Source organism: Choloepus didactylus, chromosome 22, assembly GCF_015220235.1.
Source record: "Choloepus didactylus isolate mChoDid1 chromosome 22, mChoDid1.pri, whole genome shotgun sequence".
In the NCBI taxonomy this organism is placed as follows: Eukaryota; Metazoa; Chordata; class Mammalia; order Pilosa; family Megalonychidae; genus Choloepus; species Choloepus didactylus.
In genome coordinates this window covers 42,839,135-42,856,842 of record NC_051328.1, presented here as the reverse complement: position 1 = coordinate 42,856,842, position 17,708 = coordinate 42,839,135, and the positions used below count along the sequence as shown (strand labels likewise).

The following is a 17,708-nucleotide window of genomic DNA, read 5'->3' as shown; positions in this document are numbered from 1 at the left end:
GGTTCCTCCCAAGGGCAGCCAGCACTGCCTTGCTTAGCCAAAGAGCCTAGAGCACAGCAAAAAGCCGACTGGCTGGCAATCTGCAACTTGGACGCCCTGCTCCTGTCACAGGCAGCCTCACCCAACCGGGTTCCTTGAATTCCAACATTTCCATTAAACGCCAGGGCAAGGCTGGGGGACCCTGGTCAGCAGGAACACATCGTCGTCGCTGGGTGCACAGAGCCCTGGAAACAAAACTTGGGGTGGGTGAGGTGAGGCTCTTGGCTTCAGCTAAGCAGAGAAAACAAAACAAATCTGATTTTGGGAATTCAAAATAAGGGATGAGTAAGAAGTATCATTTCTCAGAAACATCGATGGCTTAGGAGTGAAGAGATGGTGCTATGAACACATGCTCAGACATACGCGTTTTTCTGAACTGTTATATTTGGCCGGCATCTGGAAAGCAAAACAGAAAATGGGATCTGAATATGGATGGGGTGGGCTCCAGTGGCGGCTGTCCAGAGGTTGCAGCTGGGATACTAAAGAGACCCTGACTTCTGGGGCATTTGCTCATTCATTCATTCTTTCACCCAAAAATGCTTGCTGGGCACCTGTGTGCATGGCACGGGACTCACACTCGGGGTGCAAACCCTCAGGGGATCAGGAGTCACAAGTCTCAGTGACACCACACACGGCAGAGGACCCAGGCAGGCAGCAGGCGAGCCCGGTCGGGAGGAAGGGGGAGAGGTGGAGCAGGCATTCCACAGCGTGGGACAGGATAACGAGGCCACGGAGGTCGTGAGCACAGTGGGATGGAGTATTTAAACCAGAGCGCTCCCAGGCGAACCAAAGATATGTCCAGACAAGCCAAATACATCAAGATGAGGCGAAGCGGGCAGACGGTCAGCTCACAGGCCCTGGGACAATTCCCGGGGCTTCGGTGGGAGGGGGCGTCGGTGGGAGGGGGCTCACAATCCCCTCCCTGTTTCTCCAAATCTCACCCAGCATGTCACAACACGTCCAAGTCCAATAAAACATGAGGGTTTGCATCCCTTCCCGTATGTTATTAGCCCTGGGAAGTGAGAACATTTTATTTTTACTGGCAGGGGAAGAGTGGGGAAAAGGGAGCAGGGGTTTGCCCGCAGTTTTGGCACTTCCGGGCAGCATCTCCGTGCTGGTTGAGAGGCAAAGCATGTGTGGAGGTTCGTTCTCTTGAGGGAGAGAAGAATCACCTGGGGAACTTGCTCAGCGTGCAGACCCTGCTCCAAGGCCCAGCCCCACAGGCCAAGGTCAGTACCCAGAGAAGGAGCACTCAGCTGTCACCCAGGTGCAGACAGAAACCACCTGGTCAGTCCCGCTGGGCACAAACGCTGCCAGGTGGTCAGCTGCCGTCACCAGCTGAGTGATGCCACCCGGTGAGGCTTCACTGCACACCTGATCACAATCACAACCACCAGGCGAGGCTTCTCCACACACCTGATCACAATCACAACCACCTGGCAAGGCTTCTCCACACACCTGATCAGAATCACAGAGCAGGAAGCAGGAGTCGGTTCCTGCAGCTGACAGCTCTGCCTTGCTGCACCCCCACCCTGGAGCAATTCTAGCAGGGAAGTGGCATGATCCGTGCTGAGAAGGGCAACAGACGGCACAGGGGCTTCTCATAGGCTGTGTCATCAGCCAGAATGGCTGTGGCAATGCTCAGAGGGATCACAAGGACAAACTTTCCAAAGTCCCAGGCACTGTTGCTAATTTGGTTGTAAATACGGTCAAACAGAAGGTGGCATCCATGGATACCCGAAGCACACAGCATGAGGACTCAGCACGAGCACAAGCACCCGTGCAGGGAGGCAGCCAGGCCTGGGCCATGCTGGAGGGGCGAGGGGCCGCACCTGCCTCCCTGATGGTTACGCCATCGCAACACAGCCAAGGGCAAGGAACAGGGGCCGGGGGCTGCAGCATTATCAAAACTTCCCAACACCGCCACATCCTTTCTCATGACTCGTAAGTGATGCTGAAGTCTGCCTCCCCAAGTTTTCCATGTTTAGACAATATTTTTAAAGTAATGTAAACACTGTTCAAGAGTTCTGTGTTGTTTTTAGAACAGTGAGTCAACACCAAGTCAAAGTGTCACTGAAACTATGTGCATGGAATGTGAGCAGGCAGTAATTCAGTCACACAAAGGATGACATGAGTTTTCTATCAACTCACTGTGAACTCGACTGCCTTATTCGAACGGGTGAGAACTGGCTTCCCATCGGTGGTCCCCCACACCTCCTTCCCCGCTTTTTCCCGCTGCCGCAGGGCTGGCAAGGGGACAAGGCCCCAGTGAGCTGTGCAGTCCCTCACCAGACACTGAGACCAAAGCACATGCAGGGGCCGCCCCCCAGGCTGACCCAGGCCACCAACATTCCAAACTCGGCCTCCCAAAGCCGGGCATATCTCCTTCCGCTCCAAAGACCCCACCCCCCCCCCAAGCTGAAGACCGCATCCCCCGGAGCCCTCCTTCCCCTCGCCCCACTGTCCTGGCCTACGGCAGCAGCGGGCCTTCCTCCCCAGCTTCTGCCACTAGATTCTGCCTTCTACAGAGTTACCCACAGGCTCTCTGGCCCTGTCCCCTCAGGGATTTCCCATCTCATCTGCAGTCAGGTCTGAGCCTCTGGAATGATCTGGCTCATGCCAGTCTCTCCAGACTTGTGGCCCACAACTCCATGCTCTGCACGTTATGCCCCGGCATGACCAAATGGTCAGTGTTGATTCACCACAACATGCTGTTTCCCATTTATTTCTCTGTCTATGGAGCACCTCACTCCTCTGGGGAGTGGAGATTCCCAGGTGCCCACCCCATCCTGGTGGGCACCAGACCCCAGTGGGAGCACACCTTCTCCCAGCACAGTGAGAGGCAGGGACCCTCACATTCTTGGAGGTGCGGCTTGGCCAAAGCAGGTGGTTATCAACCCAGGCTCCTGGTGACCGTTTCAGAAACAATCAGACGCAGACCCAGACCCAGCGATTTGGATTCGATGAGGCAGACGGGTTGAGCCCAACATCAGTATTTGCAGAAGCCCCTAGGTAGGGCTGAGAGACATGCTCAGGTTGTGAAGTAACTGTAAGATCACCCAAGTGATGCTGTGGCACAGCAGCCTACAGGACGGGTGTAATTAATCAGGAACGTCGGGGACTCCTTCTGAGGCTCAGACAGTGCTCTCAGAAATGCGAATTACCAGGCCCTACCCACACCTGCAAATCAGCCTCTCCGGGGGGGCCAGGTGGTTTAGCCAGCCTGCAGGATTCTGATCCTGCCCAGGAGACCCCAAGTGTCCAAATCCTAGATGTGGCCTGTGGTGCAGAAACAGGGACATGTGACAGAAAGACCCTTCTTCCAAGTGTGCCCTGACCAGCTTCCCCAGTCCAGCCACAATGGGGAAAACACTCCAAAAGGCAAGCGCCAGGACACCACGGCTACATAGGGAGAAGAAACAAGTGTGTAAGGCAGACCTTATTAAATTAATTTAAGAATGAAAAAATTTATTAGTTAATTCTTATGAAAGCTAAACATGCTGTTAAGCAAAAAAATTTTACAAATGGAAGTTAAGCTTAGTTTCTTTCCCCATGTAAAAAAAAATAATCATCAGGAAGACTGATGAATCAGAAATTGCTCACTGTTCCTAGACTGATCTCTGCTAATAGGGATACAGAATAGAAAATCAAAAGTAAACGATGTGAACAGAAGCACAGTGCTGGTTCCTCAGCGATGCAGCTGACCCCGTCCGGCATCACACGGGAGAAACGGGAGAGAGAGAAGCGCACGTGCCTCCTCCGGGACCCGTGTCCTCGCTGACTCTGCACCCGAGGAAAGCTCTGTCACAACACCAGCTGGATACAAGCTTAAGGAACGAACGCCCCAGAGTCTACATTCCAGAAATAACACATTAAAATATCAAAATGTCCAGGATCCAACAAAAGATTACAAACCATACGAAGAAACAGGAAGCGATGGCCGAGGCAAAGGAGATGAAAGCATAAGAAACCATGAGTGAGGGAGACCAGCCTGGGGACAGCCCTGACAAAGACATGTTTTTAAATGGCCAAAAATATGCTCAAAGAGCTCAAAGAAAATGTAGACAAAGAACTAAAGGAAATCAGAAGAACAACAAATGGACACAAAGAGAGAATCAATAGAGAGATGGAAACTATGAAAAGAACCAAAGAGAGCTGATGACCACAGGAACAGAAATTAGAAATTCCTAGCGGGGCTCAGCAACACAACACGTCACTGAACTGGAAGACAAGACCACTGCAATTACCCAGTCTGAGAAGCAGAAAGAAGAGAGCGTGAAGGAAAGTGGCCAGAGCCTGAGGAACCCGTGGGACATCATCAAGCACACAATATATGCACAGTGGGAGTCTGAGAAGAAGAAAGAGACAAGGGACGGAGACAATATTCAGAGAAATAATGGCTGAAAAGTCCTAAATTTAACGAGAGGTATGAATGTACAAATCCAAAATGCTCAAGGATCTCCAAACATGATAAACCCAAGTTGATCCACACCACAGCAGTTTTTAATCAAACTGTCAAATGCTAAAGATAAAGAGTGAATTCTGAAAGCTCTAAGAGAGAAGCAGGAAGTAGCATACAAGGAGCCTCTACAAGATTAAGTGCTGATTTCTCATGGGAAACCCTGGAGGCAAGAAGGCAGGGGCTGGCATATTTGAAGTGATGAAAGCAAAACACTGCCAACCAAGAACTCTATATCCGGTAAAACTGAGTTTTAAAATTGAGGGAGAGATTAAAATATTCCCAGATTAACAAAGTCTGAGGGAGTTCGTCACTACTGGACTAACCCTACAAGAGATGCTAAAGGGAGTTCTGTAGGCTGAAAGGAACGGACAGGAGACAAGAGATCCAAGCCGTATGAAGAAACAAAGATCTCCAGTGAGGATGACAGGGGTAAATACAAATGCCAACAGCACTGTGATTTTGGTTTGTAACTCTGCTTTTTACTCCCTATAGGAGCTTAAAGGAAAATGCATACAGTGCAATGAAAAATCAGTAGTTTGGGAATCATAATGTATAAACATGTAAAGTGTTACAAGAACTACATGAAGGGGACGAAGGAAGGGGTATGGGAACATAGTTTGTGTCTATTATTGAACCATGATTTGTAACAAAACAAATGAGACTGCTACAGATTTAGGAAGTTAAATTTAATCCCCATGGTAACTACAAAGAAAATAACAAAGAATATGCAAGCTCAAAGAGGCAAAAAGTAGAGTACAGGTTGCCAGGGCAGGGGGCGGGGGGAATGGGGAGTTAATGCATAATGGATGTAGGGTTTCTGTGTGGGGAGATGGGAAAGGTTTAGTAACAGAAGGTGATAAGGGTACCACAATATTATGAATGTGATTTATGTTTACATTGTATATTTGTTCCCACAATTAAGAAAGAGAGAGAGAGAGAGAGAGAGAGAGAGAGAGGAAGGAAGGAAGGAAAGAAGGAAGGAAGGAAGGAAGGAAGGAAGGAAAGAAAGAAAGAAAGAAAGAAAGAAAGAAAGAAAGAAAGAAAGAAAGAAAAGGCAATGAAAGAGACAATGATAAAATGTAATACATGATCCTGGAGAAGATCTTGCAAGGGAGTTGAAAAGGCCATGAGATATTATTGGGACATATGAAAAAAACTGGAATACAGAATGTAAGCTTCATATTAATGCTAAATTTCTTGAACTTGATAACTGCACTAAAAGAGCATTACATAAGTGAGTACTCTTGTTAGTAGGAAATGTACACGGCAGTAGTAAGTGTTCAAGGAGCATGATGTACACAGCCTACACTCAAGTGTCAACAAATGGAATGATAAATGATAGATAGACAGATGGATAGACAGATAATTGGTAGAATGATATGGCAGAATCGGAAAAATGTTAAAATTGGTGGATCTGGGTATCTGGGGGTAGATAGGGGTGTGTTGGATTTCTCTATATGGAGTTTGTTTTCTTTTTATAACTGTCTTATAAGTATGAAAGTATTTCAAAATAAAAAGTCAAAAAAATGCAATAGCCACACCAATGCCTCATAAATATACAAGCTTCATAAATAAATATCATACATTGTGAACATCACAGCTAACAAAATCCTTCCATTTGTAATTATTTCAGTGATCAAGCTTTCAAGTGCTTAAAAAGTATGCCACAGCAGGGATGCGTTCTGTTTCCTTGCTTGAACTATTCTGCTTTTCTCCAGGTTTCCTTTCCCGAGAAGTAACAGAGGCAAGCGAACAGCCGCCGCCTGCTCCGTGTCTAAAGCCCGGGAGCACTATGGCCTGCTGGGCTCTTGCTGGGAGCCAGGCAGAGAGTTCCGGAACTGCCCGTCACCCAGCACTGAAGTGCCCTCTATCTCTGAGCCCGTGGACGCTTTATTCCACTGACCCCCCCAATGGGCACTCCACAGACACTGAGCAGCTCAGGTCGCGGGCTAACACGGGGCAGGGCATGAGCTTGACGCAAGCGTGCACAAGCACTGACGTCCTGCCTGCTACAACGCGGTGATCCGGGACTCCCTAGCGTCTCTTCCTAAAAAGCTGCTGACCTTTTCAGTTGTTAAATGATACATTCTTTGTACTAAAATAAAGAGAGTCTTTTATGCATGCTTCTTGACAAAACTTGCTGGATTACTAAACTCTACACACCAAAATTCCTATTTAAAAATGAAAGAAAAAAAAGAAAAAGATGGTTTAAAAGAAAACCCCAGCCTGGAATTTGCACCGTCCAACCACAGAGAATTGTTACTAATTTACATTGTTCGTTTCTGAATTAGGCACTATCTATCAGAAGGAAGGAATTAAACAAAGGCTTAAATACAAACTTTCCGCTAAGGCTCCCGCATGTCTTGTGCCTGCTGAGCGGAAGTCCCGCGAGCAGATTAAAACCCTCAGTGCCGCTCAGGCCCGCGCGGCCCCCACGAACCCCTCAGGCCGGTGCCCGGGCCTCGCCGAGGAGCCAGGCTGGGTGAACAAGCAGCACAGCCTGCAGCGGCTCCGCGAGCGAGCACTGAGGGGACCCGGCTCCCTGCAGACGGCAAGAGATGTCGGCTTCACTGATGCGGCCCACGGCACCCCGAGGGACAGGGTGGCAGCAGGTGACGACGCGGGCCTCCCCAGCGCGGACGGGCCGGAGCCGCGGCCAGACCTCCCAGGCCCGGGAGCACGCGGCTCTCCTCTTCGCTGACTTCCGGGAGACGGAAAGCAGCTTGGACTCCAGGTGCTCAGGAGCAATAGTGGATCCACTCTTTCAAATGGGAAACAAGATGGTGCACCTTCCGACATAAACATTTGAGAAGTCCGCCTTTTGATAATTCACAAAAGATGTATTTATTTTACTAAAATGGCGTGGTCCAATTTTGGCATCTGATGCAATGGGAAGATTCTTGTAGCTTTATTTAAAAATTACAAACCAAATTACACAAAACATAAACTTGCTTTCTTTTCCAATCATTTAAATCTTCAACAAAATTAATCGGCACTTCTGAAAAAAACTAATTAAAATAAAAAATCTTCAGCAGTAATTTGAATTATCTTATCCCTGAAACAGTTCAAAACACAAATAATTGCTTCAAGATCCTCTTTTTGTGCCAGAAAACTGAAATGAATAAGAGGGGCAAGGTAAAAAGGACGATCAGGTCCCTGTGACCACAGAGTTTAAATGAAGCAAAAGCAGCCCCCTGGTTTTATGCTCCCTTTCCCAACAGCATGACATAAATAAAAATTAAAAATGAAGCCCCAAACTCCCCGGAGATCACGATGTACACGCCTCCAAACATGCCAGAGCCCTGTGGTTCCGTCACTCGACCATCCCGGGCGCCTCAGTCAAGTGGAGTCTCCCGTAGGTGAGAGAGCCCTGGCCACATGAGGCAAAGACAAGGCAGTGTGCATCCGGCACCTTCTGCGAGCCAGGCAAGCCACGTGCATTACTGCAACTCGGAGAATCTCTCCTGAGACACTGCGGCAGCTGAGCCGACTCACTGCAAATGCACCTTCACTCCTCAAAAGCCAGCAGCGTGCCCCGAGCCAGCTGCTGACAAGCCTGCCACAGCCGGTACTTGAAGGGCCTTGTGAAGTGCCAGAGCTGGACAGGCTGGGAAGTCACCTGGTCGCCCCGTACACCACATCGCTCCACCTACACCAGATACCCCTCCTCGTCCTGTCCAAAGACAGTGCGGTTTGCTCCTGAACATCGCAGAATCCTGGATTCTCCGTCAGTACAGATGAAGGGAAGAGCAAGGGAGTAAGTTACAACAGGTACCACTGAGTCTACCTGTGGGTTTCTGTCACCTGCCTCTGCCTCCTGGATGGCTGAGAGCAGCCTGGCATTTGTTGGTCTTCCACTCGCTGCACCTGAGAATCTACACTTCCAGTCCTCTGCAGTCGCTGAAAGAGGGGACTAATGAGATAGTTCAGTCTCTACCCAAAGGACAACGAACACACCAAGAGGAAAGAATGCAACTCACTGAAGGCTCTGTGGGTGTGCAGAGGCTCGGGACGTGGAGTCAGTTCCACCACACAGGGCGCTCCACGTCAGGCACTCCTCCAGCTCAGTCCCAGCCGTCCCCAGGAAGGCTTTAGGAGACAGAGCCAAGATCACAGAGCTGGAATCAGGCTCTACTTTCCACCCTCAGCAAAACAATTTCCAACTTGCTTTTGTAAAGATCTGCCCAACCTGCTTGTGAATTTCAAAAGCAACATCTGCACCAGAGGGGAGAAATGATGCCAACAGCGAAGGGTAATACAAAATAAATCTACACAGAAGTCACCGAACAGGAAAGCAAAGGTCAGCTATGCTGACATCTTTCAGGCTGCGCTACTGTGTACGTACATCATGGCTCAAAATGTTTCCAGAGCGGGACATGGATTTACTATAACACAAATAATTAATTTCTCCCACCCAAGGTGGAGAACAAGAATTCTCATGTGACATGTGAAGGATTCTATCATTGTGCTGCTTATCATTCTTCATCCCAAAGCAATACCATGTGCCGGGACATTCCAGGGCCCCAGGGCTAGAGACACAAAGTAAAAATAAGAGTTGCACCTGTCACCACCTGTCTGCAACCCACTAGCTGAACACCAAGGGTCTCACATACAGGTGCGTCAGAAGCATCTTCAACCCCTTACCACGTACCAGTGGATATTTCCTAAATGTTTAGGACAGGAAAAGGCGCTGGAAAGACTGAAAAGGAAGGTAAGAGTGTGTGCTGAGTCCCTGAATGGCCACGTCCCTGGGGAGAAACCAGGTGGCCTCCCATTCAGTCCTGCTCTCAGTAACACTGGGGATCTTATAATTATGTAAAAGGAAATTAAAGAATTTTAGAAATCTATAAAATTGTCATTCTCTAATGACAGAGACTTCAATTCAGAAATGACATATTCTACCATTGTCCTAAAGAAGAATTTTCTGATGCAGGCTATTTTTGTTTTGCTTTGCTTGGCTTTTCTGAATGGGATATTGTAGATGAACATTTCAATTACAAAGATTTTACCAGCAGTGTGCAAATGCCCCAAGTGAGGGTGCAGGCAGCCATTCCAGCCTCGTGGTCACCACGGCAGAGCCGAGCCCAGCCGCCAGCCCCAAGCACCAATGCCTCAGATGCTAGGAAAGAAACAAACAGGGCCAACGAGGAGCCGAGTCACAACCCAAACAGGCCTAGACCCTGGGAGCCCCGGGGCTGCAGCTCCCTCCCCCGGTGAGTCTGCCCCTCGGCCGCGGGGCGCTCGGTCACGGTTAAGGGACTGACACATTCTCTTCTGCTTTCGCATTTCCTCCTGGGCAAATATTTCATCAGAATCACAAATATGATCGCCTGCTTTGAAAAATTTCTGCTGAAGATCTCAAAAACGTTAAGCAAAGGCATTAAAATTCCACCAAACAGAAAAACGGCCACTACTGGGAATCAAACGGGATGAGAACATTCGTGGCAGTGATTTCCCGACGCACTCACTCACAGGCACGCAGCAAGGGGAGAACTGAAAGGCCAGCAACTGTTTCCAAACGCCACACATCCGTCTGGGAGGTGGGTGCCGGGCTCCAGAGTCTCCGCCACAGCCCTGAGGGGCAGGGGCAGGGGAGAAGCCGGGCACCTCACTCCAGACATCCCTGAGAGCAGGCCTGGGCACAGGGCGGGGGTGGGACAGGGCATGGGGGGCGGCACATCTCCTGTGTGATCTCTGACGTGAAAAGCTTTCACGTTTCTCAAAGGAGTCATGGTTAAACAGGCCAAGGAGCAGGCTCTAGGAGAGGCTCGCCTGCATATGCAGAATCCAGCTCACCAGGAATGCCCGTCTTTGGACCATGGGTCAAACGCAAAGCCAAGGCCGTCAGGTCTCTCCGCAGGGGCAGAACTCTAAGCCCCCTGTGGCTATGTTCCCTTCAGTACAAAAGGGATTTTGTAGACAGAATTAAGGTCATGAATCAGTTAATCCTAAAATGGGCAGATTACCTGGGTGGACCTAACCTAGTCACGAGAGTCCTTTAAAAGCAGAGAACTTGCCCAGGCTGGTGGCACAAGACATCAGAGAGATTCAAAGCACAAGAAGAATTTGATCTGAGGGGGGTTCTCTGTTGTGAGACAACAGGCCACCAGGCAGGGGCCTGACACTGATCTCCGGGCAGAAACTAGGGGCCTCTGTCCTCTGCCCACAGGAATCAGATTCGGCTGATTTCCCCGGGGAGCTGACCAGACGCTTGCCCAGAGCCTCTGGTCACACCAGCCCAGCCTTGGCCTCGGTCGTGGGGGTCCTGGGCAGAGAACTTGGCCCGGCCGCGGACCTCTGACCCACAGAGCAGTGTTTAACATGCTAGGTCTGTAGCAATTTCATATTCGATAGGTTATCACAGCACCTAGGCTGCAACTTTCATCACATTTGCAACTGACAAAAGAGACAATCAGAAAAAGTTATCGGGAGACTTCTAAGCAGGAAAACTCTTAACAGCCTTTGCCCCATTGCCATCTCTGGCTCCAAAGCTATGGGACCATCTTGTCCAGGCTTTAGGAGGCTGCAGGGGCCACTTAGAGAGTCGCAGAAGCTACTTCTGGAAACATGTTGGGTCGAGCATTAATACATGGCATAATGAGACATTCGGGAGTTACTTGCCATCACTGTACTGCTGACCAGCTTACTGCCCTTTCCCAGTTTTAAATTCACTGACAAATGTTCAATTACATCCTAGAACGATTTAAGAATCCACACCCCCACATGACACCTCTCACCCAGTGTTATTCTCAACACACATGTAACGTGCTTCTGTGAAAACACCGTCTTCACCTCTTCCCTCTCTTCAAGCAGACACTCTCTAGAAAATGCCATTAATTTTGCACTACAGGAGATGCCCAAGAAGAGAAGCCGCTTCTTTCTAAACTGACCCCAAGGGGCTGGTCTTCTCCCCGCCAAGCTGACGGGCCACAAAAGGCAGAGAGGGAAGGTGGCGCTGGGGACGCAGGCCTCCTCCATGAGGACAGCCCGGGGAGGTGACAGGGCCACCCTTCCCAGCAAGGGCCACACGTGAGCTGAGGGTCTGGCCCCGCCTGCCTGAGCCCTTAGCCTCCAACAAATCTGTGACCCTTCAAGTCCCCACACCTCACATCACCGTCCCCATAATCCTGATGCCCGCCCTTTTGTTTTCAGGTATGGCGAACCTGGTCCCTGTGGCTCAGACACCCACGCTGATTGGGGGGAAAGATGACATCTTTAGGCCATAAGAGAGAGTGATAACCTGGAAGTTTTAAATTGGCAATTAAACAGAGTGAGTTCTATATAAGATAATGATATTGGGAAAAGAAAAACATACAATGGTCTTTGGTACTGGAGCCAAATTTGTTTCCCTAACACTTATGTTCACATTTCATAGAAACCACATGACCTCGCAACGGGCAGAGGATCAAAGGCCCTGTGGTGCCTGCGGCCCAAAGGGCAGTCCTTGGCTCACGGGGCAGGGACAGGAGGGCCTCTGTCTGTGTGAGGGCCACGTGTGAGCTCCCAGGCTGCTTGGCACGCATTTTATCGTGGGCCTCAGCTCTGATTAGAGAAGCGTCTGAGCTGATCTTGGCCTTTGTCAGGAAGGGGTGTGAACCCCCAGGCACAGACAGTATGCCCCTAATTAGGTGTCACAGGCTGCCTGTTCTGAAAATGAACAGGAGACATTAAAATGATGTCACATCACACTTTTCTAGAATACCCTTTTCTGATATGGGATAAACGTGACATCCACTATGTTATCATGCCCCAAAATCCACCTGCATTTTCTTATCTTATTTCTTCCTTATTAAGTTGACTTTATTTTGGCCACTGCCCTATCTGAAACCCCCTTCTTCTTAGCAACCAATTTATGACTGCCATGAAAATGTGTGAAAGCTACGGCACCAACATACCTGAGAGAAGCCTCTTCAGCTGAATTTTCTTCTTTACATACATAAAGCTGGTTTTCCACGAACACTCAGCATCTGCTCATCCTATGTCACAGCGTACAGTGCCACTGGCATCCTACAGCACACCTGTGCCTCACTCGCACAAAAGAATGCCCCCCCTCTCAGCACCACACGGACAGAGGCCACAGGGCACATCACCGACAGGGCTGTGGGCGTTCAGAAGGGCCACTCTGGGTGAGCACCGGCGTGAAGTCCAATCTGCCCCCTTGCAACTAGGAACACAGCATTCTAGATGCACAATCAGGCATGTTTTGTAAGAATTACCAAATTCAGACACGGTAGGAACTTCAGTATATAACTACATCCCTTAATTAGTTAACAGATCCCATTCTTGGTCAGTTCTAGTTCAACGGTTTCTCTAATTCAGTTGTCCAGCTAAACCTTTGAGCACTTACGCTCCACACACTTTCAGTAAAGACACAAGTATTTGAAGAAAAAACAGTCAACACAAAAGAGTGAGAACCAAGACTCAAAGTCGCTGCTCGCCGTGCTGAGCAGCCGGGGCTGCCTTCCTAGTCACAGGGCACTGAGGCTGTGGCAATGGAGCTGCACAAGTGAAAACCTAGGAGAGCACAACACGGCCCCTTTCCACTATAATCAAGTGACTCCAAAGTCGATGGAACACAGCATGTCAATTCATGCAAACCACTAGGAATTCTTAAGAAATAACCACTTTGAAACCTGTGGTTCTCTAAAATTTCAAGCACATAAACACTTTTATAAGACGTTAAGAACAAGCTGCCTATTTGCAACTCTTGGCTGATAGCAGGAACTAAAAAGACTGAATCTAAAGACAAGTCTGTTGCCATATAACTCTTCTCACATTAGTAACACTTTCTCTCTAATACAAACTGGCTCGCTGAGCATTCTCTATAGCTCAAGTTGTTTCAAGCTGTGGGGGAGGACATAGGCAGGAAAAACAGCTAACAATTCTCATGCTGTTCATAAATCCTAGAGCAATGTTTAAGAGAGGCCACTGCAGGTCCGCATGTGAGAATGAGGTTAAGTTTAGCTTTCACACAGGACAGGTGTGCCTTGCAGGGTGGGGCACTTAAGAAATTGGCAGAAGGTTAAAAAGACAAACTGTAATCCACAGTCAGTCCCCCTGCTTATCCACCCACTATCCACAGTCAGTCCCCCTGCTTATCCACCCACTATCTACTATCCTTGCAAGGTGGAGACTCAGGGTAGAGGTTCCCAAAATAGCCTCATAACTTGTTATCAAACTAGCCCAGACTGGCTCTAAAGAGGCCTGGGCATAACCATTATAGTCAGGGGTGGAGATTTGTTCCAGTGTTCCTAATGTTGCAAATTTGCGTGGGAAATGTATTTTCAAATTGTTTCCAATTTGGGTGGGCTGCATGTTTCAAATCTGCAGGGCTAGTTAGGCTTGTCAAATAGAATGTAACCTCTGGAGTATCAGCCAATGGAGAAACAGGGGAGGGACTTGCGGTTAGGTGTAGGGAATAAATACTGCTGGGTCTATTGTTCTGCGCGCCAACCCCCACATTTGGTTGGGTGCCCGTTCTTGCAGGACCGTGAATAAATTCTTTTCTTCTCCACAATCGGGTGAGCGTTCATTCCTTTTTAGGCATAGCGCTTGTTTCTCACACGCAGCAAATCTGATACATGAGACATCAGTGGATTAGCTATTTTTCCTTCATCTACACAGACCACGATCACTTAAAGATGACTCCATCTGTCTCTATATGATCTTCATGAAACCAGTGCCCAATGAAGCAACTCGACCAGATCCTCTCCTCACACAGACACTGCTGGGCGGTGCATTCCCAAGGACAGAGGTCCCGGGACAGAGGGACAACAAACCAGGAGGGAGGTTGGGAGCAGCTGTGCAGAGGCACGCACCTTCTGAGTTCAGGGTGATGAGGGTCACGTTGTTCCCGATGCTCTGGCCCCCGGACTGTCCACACGTGGAGACGGAGTCGCTGGCCTCGGACCCGCTCTCCCCATCCTCGTGGTGGCCGTCGTCCTGGCCGGGTGTCCTCACCACGATGGTGCTCTGCCGGCGCCCAGGCACCGCACTGCAAAGAGACAGAAGAGCCGCCCACTGCGGTGAGGACACAGGACAGACGGTGGGGAGTAACACGGGGCCCGGAGGCCCTGCCCTCGTTAGCTGACCACGGACTTTAACCCAGGAGGGACTGACGGCTCTCGCGGTAGCCATCCACTGACACTAACCATGACTTCACAACGGAATATAGCTGGGTTGAAAGCAAGTGTGTAATGTACATTTCCAAGTTGGAAAACAGATGTTTAGATCACAAAAGATCGCACTTGCTGGGATTCAAGGCTTGAAATGCTGCTTTCTGATTTCAGAGGTTATCCTACAAAATGCTGACATTTGAATAAGACATTTTTTAGGTGATCAGTGGAAAACCTAAACTAGAGAATTTCATTGACTCAATCCATTGCACAAGGTAAGACATTCTAGAAATGATTCAGCCTTTGAAAACGCAGTCATCGCCCCCGACGATTCCCGCTGCAGTGGATGTAAGGAGGCAGCCTCGTCACCCTAACGGTTCCTGGGATGTGACAACCAAACATGGCGGGCAAAACAGGGCTGCAAGGCCATCTCCAGAAAGCTCTCCAAATAAAGAAAAAAGGGGGTTGTTTGGAGACTTGCACATGCATCTTAATGACCTCCCAGCATTCCCTAACTTGAAGTGCTAACCACTGAGAAAGGGGGAAACACAGTTTCCCTGTCTGCAAAGTCAAAGAAGTGCTTAAAAGGAAGCCACAACTGTGGGAGGGGCAGCCAGTCTGCCCTCGCTTCTCAGAGGCGACCGTCCACCCAAACTGGCCCCTGGGAGCTGAGCCGCTGGCTGGTAGCCTCCGCCAAAACCACGCAAGGCCCGGCCGAGCCCACCGTCTCCTCCACGAGCCAAGGGCCCAGACACCCCCGGGCCTTCACCACCTCTTCTCCCTTCGCCCCCCACCCCGTGTCAGACCCTGGAGACCACAACAGTTTCCCAGAGAATTAACCAAGCCAATAAAGAAAATGGGGAAAATCTGAGGAGGAATAACCTGCAAAAGAGATGGAGAGAAGAGGCAAAAAAGCCTACAGCGGGTGTGTTAGTGGGGACAATTCGCCACAGACCACCGGACAGGGCTGCCCCACTCCGTGCTTCATCTTCGGGCAGGGGGCAAGGCTGGCAGTGCCTTTAGCCACTCCCATTTCTTCCCAAATCTCCTTTCAAAATGTCTCAAGAGAACAGGCAGAAGAAAAAAGTCATAGACTCAAAATGGCAACATCGAGACAGAGGTTGTCTGCTGGGTGGACAGTTGGGTGGACCGAGGTGGCCAGTGGGCCAGAAGAGAAACACTCTTCTCCCACGGCCATGAGAACACCAAGCGAGCCCCCCACATCTCGACACCAGACACTGGGGTCCCAAACATCCGCTCCCCTTCACATCCTGACCTGCATCCACCCCATCTATCGGGACAGTCGCTGTCCCTGAGGTAACAAGCTTGCCACCCCTGCCAGGAAGGCCTGGGGGTGCACCTGCCAGCTCCAGGTGCCACGGCACGGGGCCGGACACCTCCCCTTGCGGGCTCGTCCCAGCGGCGGAGGAGGAAGGTGGGGAGGGTCGTGGCTACTGACTTGCTAACGATACTCTCCAGGGGATCCGGAGCCCTGTTGCTCACGGGGCCGTCCATCTTGGCTACACTGGCGCTCTGCCGGTCACTGTTGAGAATTACTGTAGTCTGGGGGACGACGCTACGGAACAAAAGAATCACAAAGAGAAAGAAGACCTTAACACCACAACTTTCATTTTCAGGGTACATAAGAATAATTCAATACAGTCACCTCCCAACGACCAGCTCCGGTGGAGGGGCAGTGGCCCCAAACGGAAACAACATTTAAAGTAATTTACGCTAGATAAATAATAAATTGGCTTTTTTAATGGAATTTAACTTTCCTATTTGTGGACATTCTCAGCTTGTACAACTGGATACCACAGGAAAGTTGAGCTAGGAATTTTTAAATATTTTACATAGAATAGATTTAGATGTCACCAGCTGCTATTAAGCAGTTAGTGAGGTTTCTGAGCAGTTTGAAAAAACAGCTTGACTTCTTACTCATTCCATTCCACCTAAGGCCATAGGCCAAATCTAGGCTCTCCCAACCCTCTATTCGTCGCCATCGTGCTGAAAGCGCAGTAGTCTGGAAAGAAAGGGGCAAACCTCAAGAAGGGAACACGGGAGGAGAACAAGGCGTCGCCCGCCTTCACGGTCCCCGGAAGTGCCGAACTACAACCAAGGGCCTGAGGTTTCGGCCTTGAAGGAAAATGGCTGCAGAGGTGAACCGAGCCATGAGCAGCAAGTGCCCCGCCTGGCAGCATCCCCGAGGCTGCCCTCGTGCCCGTCGCCAGGCAGGCACGTGGCATGTCCAGGCACGGTCTTTTATTTTTTAGATGTGCATCTCTAACACAGGCCTCGCTCTCGGAGGTTGGGCCGGGAAAGGAACTAGCAATTGAAACGCTGTTATATTACCCAAGAAAAAGTTATTGTCCTTGCATTTTATTCTCCAAAAAACAAGTCTAGAAGAAAGCATCACTTTTAAATGAGTGGATTTCACGTGAACTGAAAGCAGTCGTGAAAGTCTACCCCAGTGTTCCAGCCACAGGCCAGGGAACCACCCACACCCCAAATCAGATGCAAAAATGACACTGCTTCAGGCCCAAGGTAAATCTCAGAACAAGGGGCCCCTTTTCAACAAAGCGTAATCACCTGTACTTCAGTCACAGGCACTAGCCCCGTCTCAGTCATTCCACTCGTTCGCTGGTGACCCCTGTGTCTTGGGGCCTATCCACAAGTCAGGTAAAGAGTAACTTGGGGGACTTGTGGTTGGCTACGGTGGGCACAGACAGGCTTTGCCACTTCATGCTTCCCAAAAGAGCCAAATGGGGGACACAGCAGTTTAGAGCACGGCATTTCCCCCAAGTGTCCTCCACGGGGCACTAGTGACCCACAGGGCCCACCGCCCTCCCTCTCCCCCACCTCTCCTGTCTCCCTCAGGTCCCAAGACCCACTGAACTGGGACCCGCTGTCGGGGGGCACTGCTTCCCCAACGGACACCAGCACATGACAGGTCCAACAAGACCCACAGGAAGTAAACCAATGAAAACGTGTTCATGGAGGGCAGGGCAAGATGGCAGAGCAGCGAGGGGTGGAATTTAATGTCTTCTCTAGGGCAGCTGGTAATTACCCAGAAACTGTATGAAACAGTGTTT

General features: G+C 49.8%; 1 protein-coding gene across 3 annotated transcripts in view; it reads right to left on the bottom strand.

Annotated features, from left to right (window-relative positions):
- LOC119518439 (BTG3 associated nuclear protein) overlaps positions 1–17,708 on the bottom strand; it is a 153,709-nt gene that overhangs the window by 80,552 nt on the left and 55,449 nt on the right. For 2 of the 3 annotated variants that reach the window (XM_037815575.1, XM_037815576.1), the window contains 2 exons: positions 16,076–16,192; positions 14,320–14,495 (listed from right to left, as the gene is read on the bottom strand). In XM_037815575.1, the coding sequence (XP_037671503.1) occupies positions 14,320–14,495; positions 16,076–16,192 (293 nt within the window). The remainder of the gene's footprint in view (positions 1–14,319; positions 14,496–16,075; positions 16,193–17,708) is intronic. The other variant, XM_037815577.1, reaches the window with a different exon arrangement.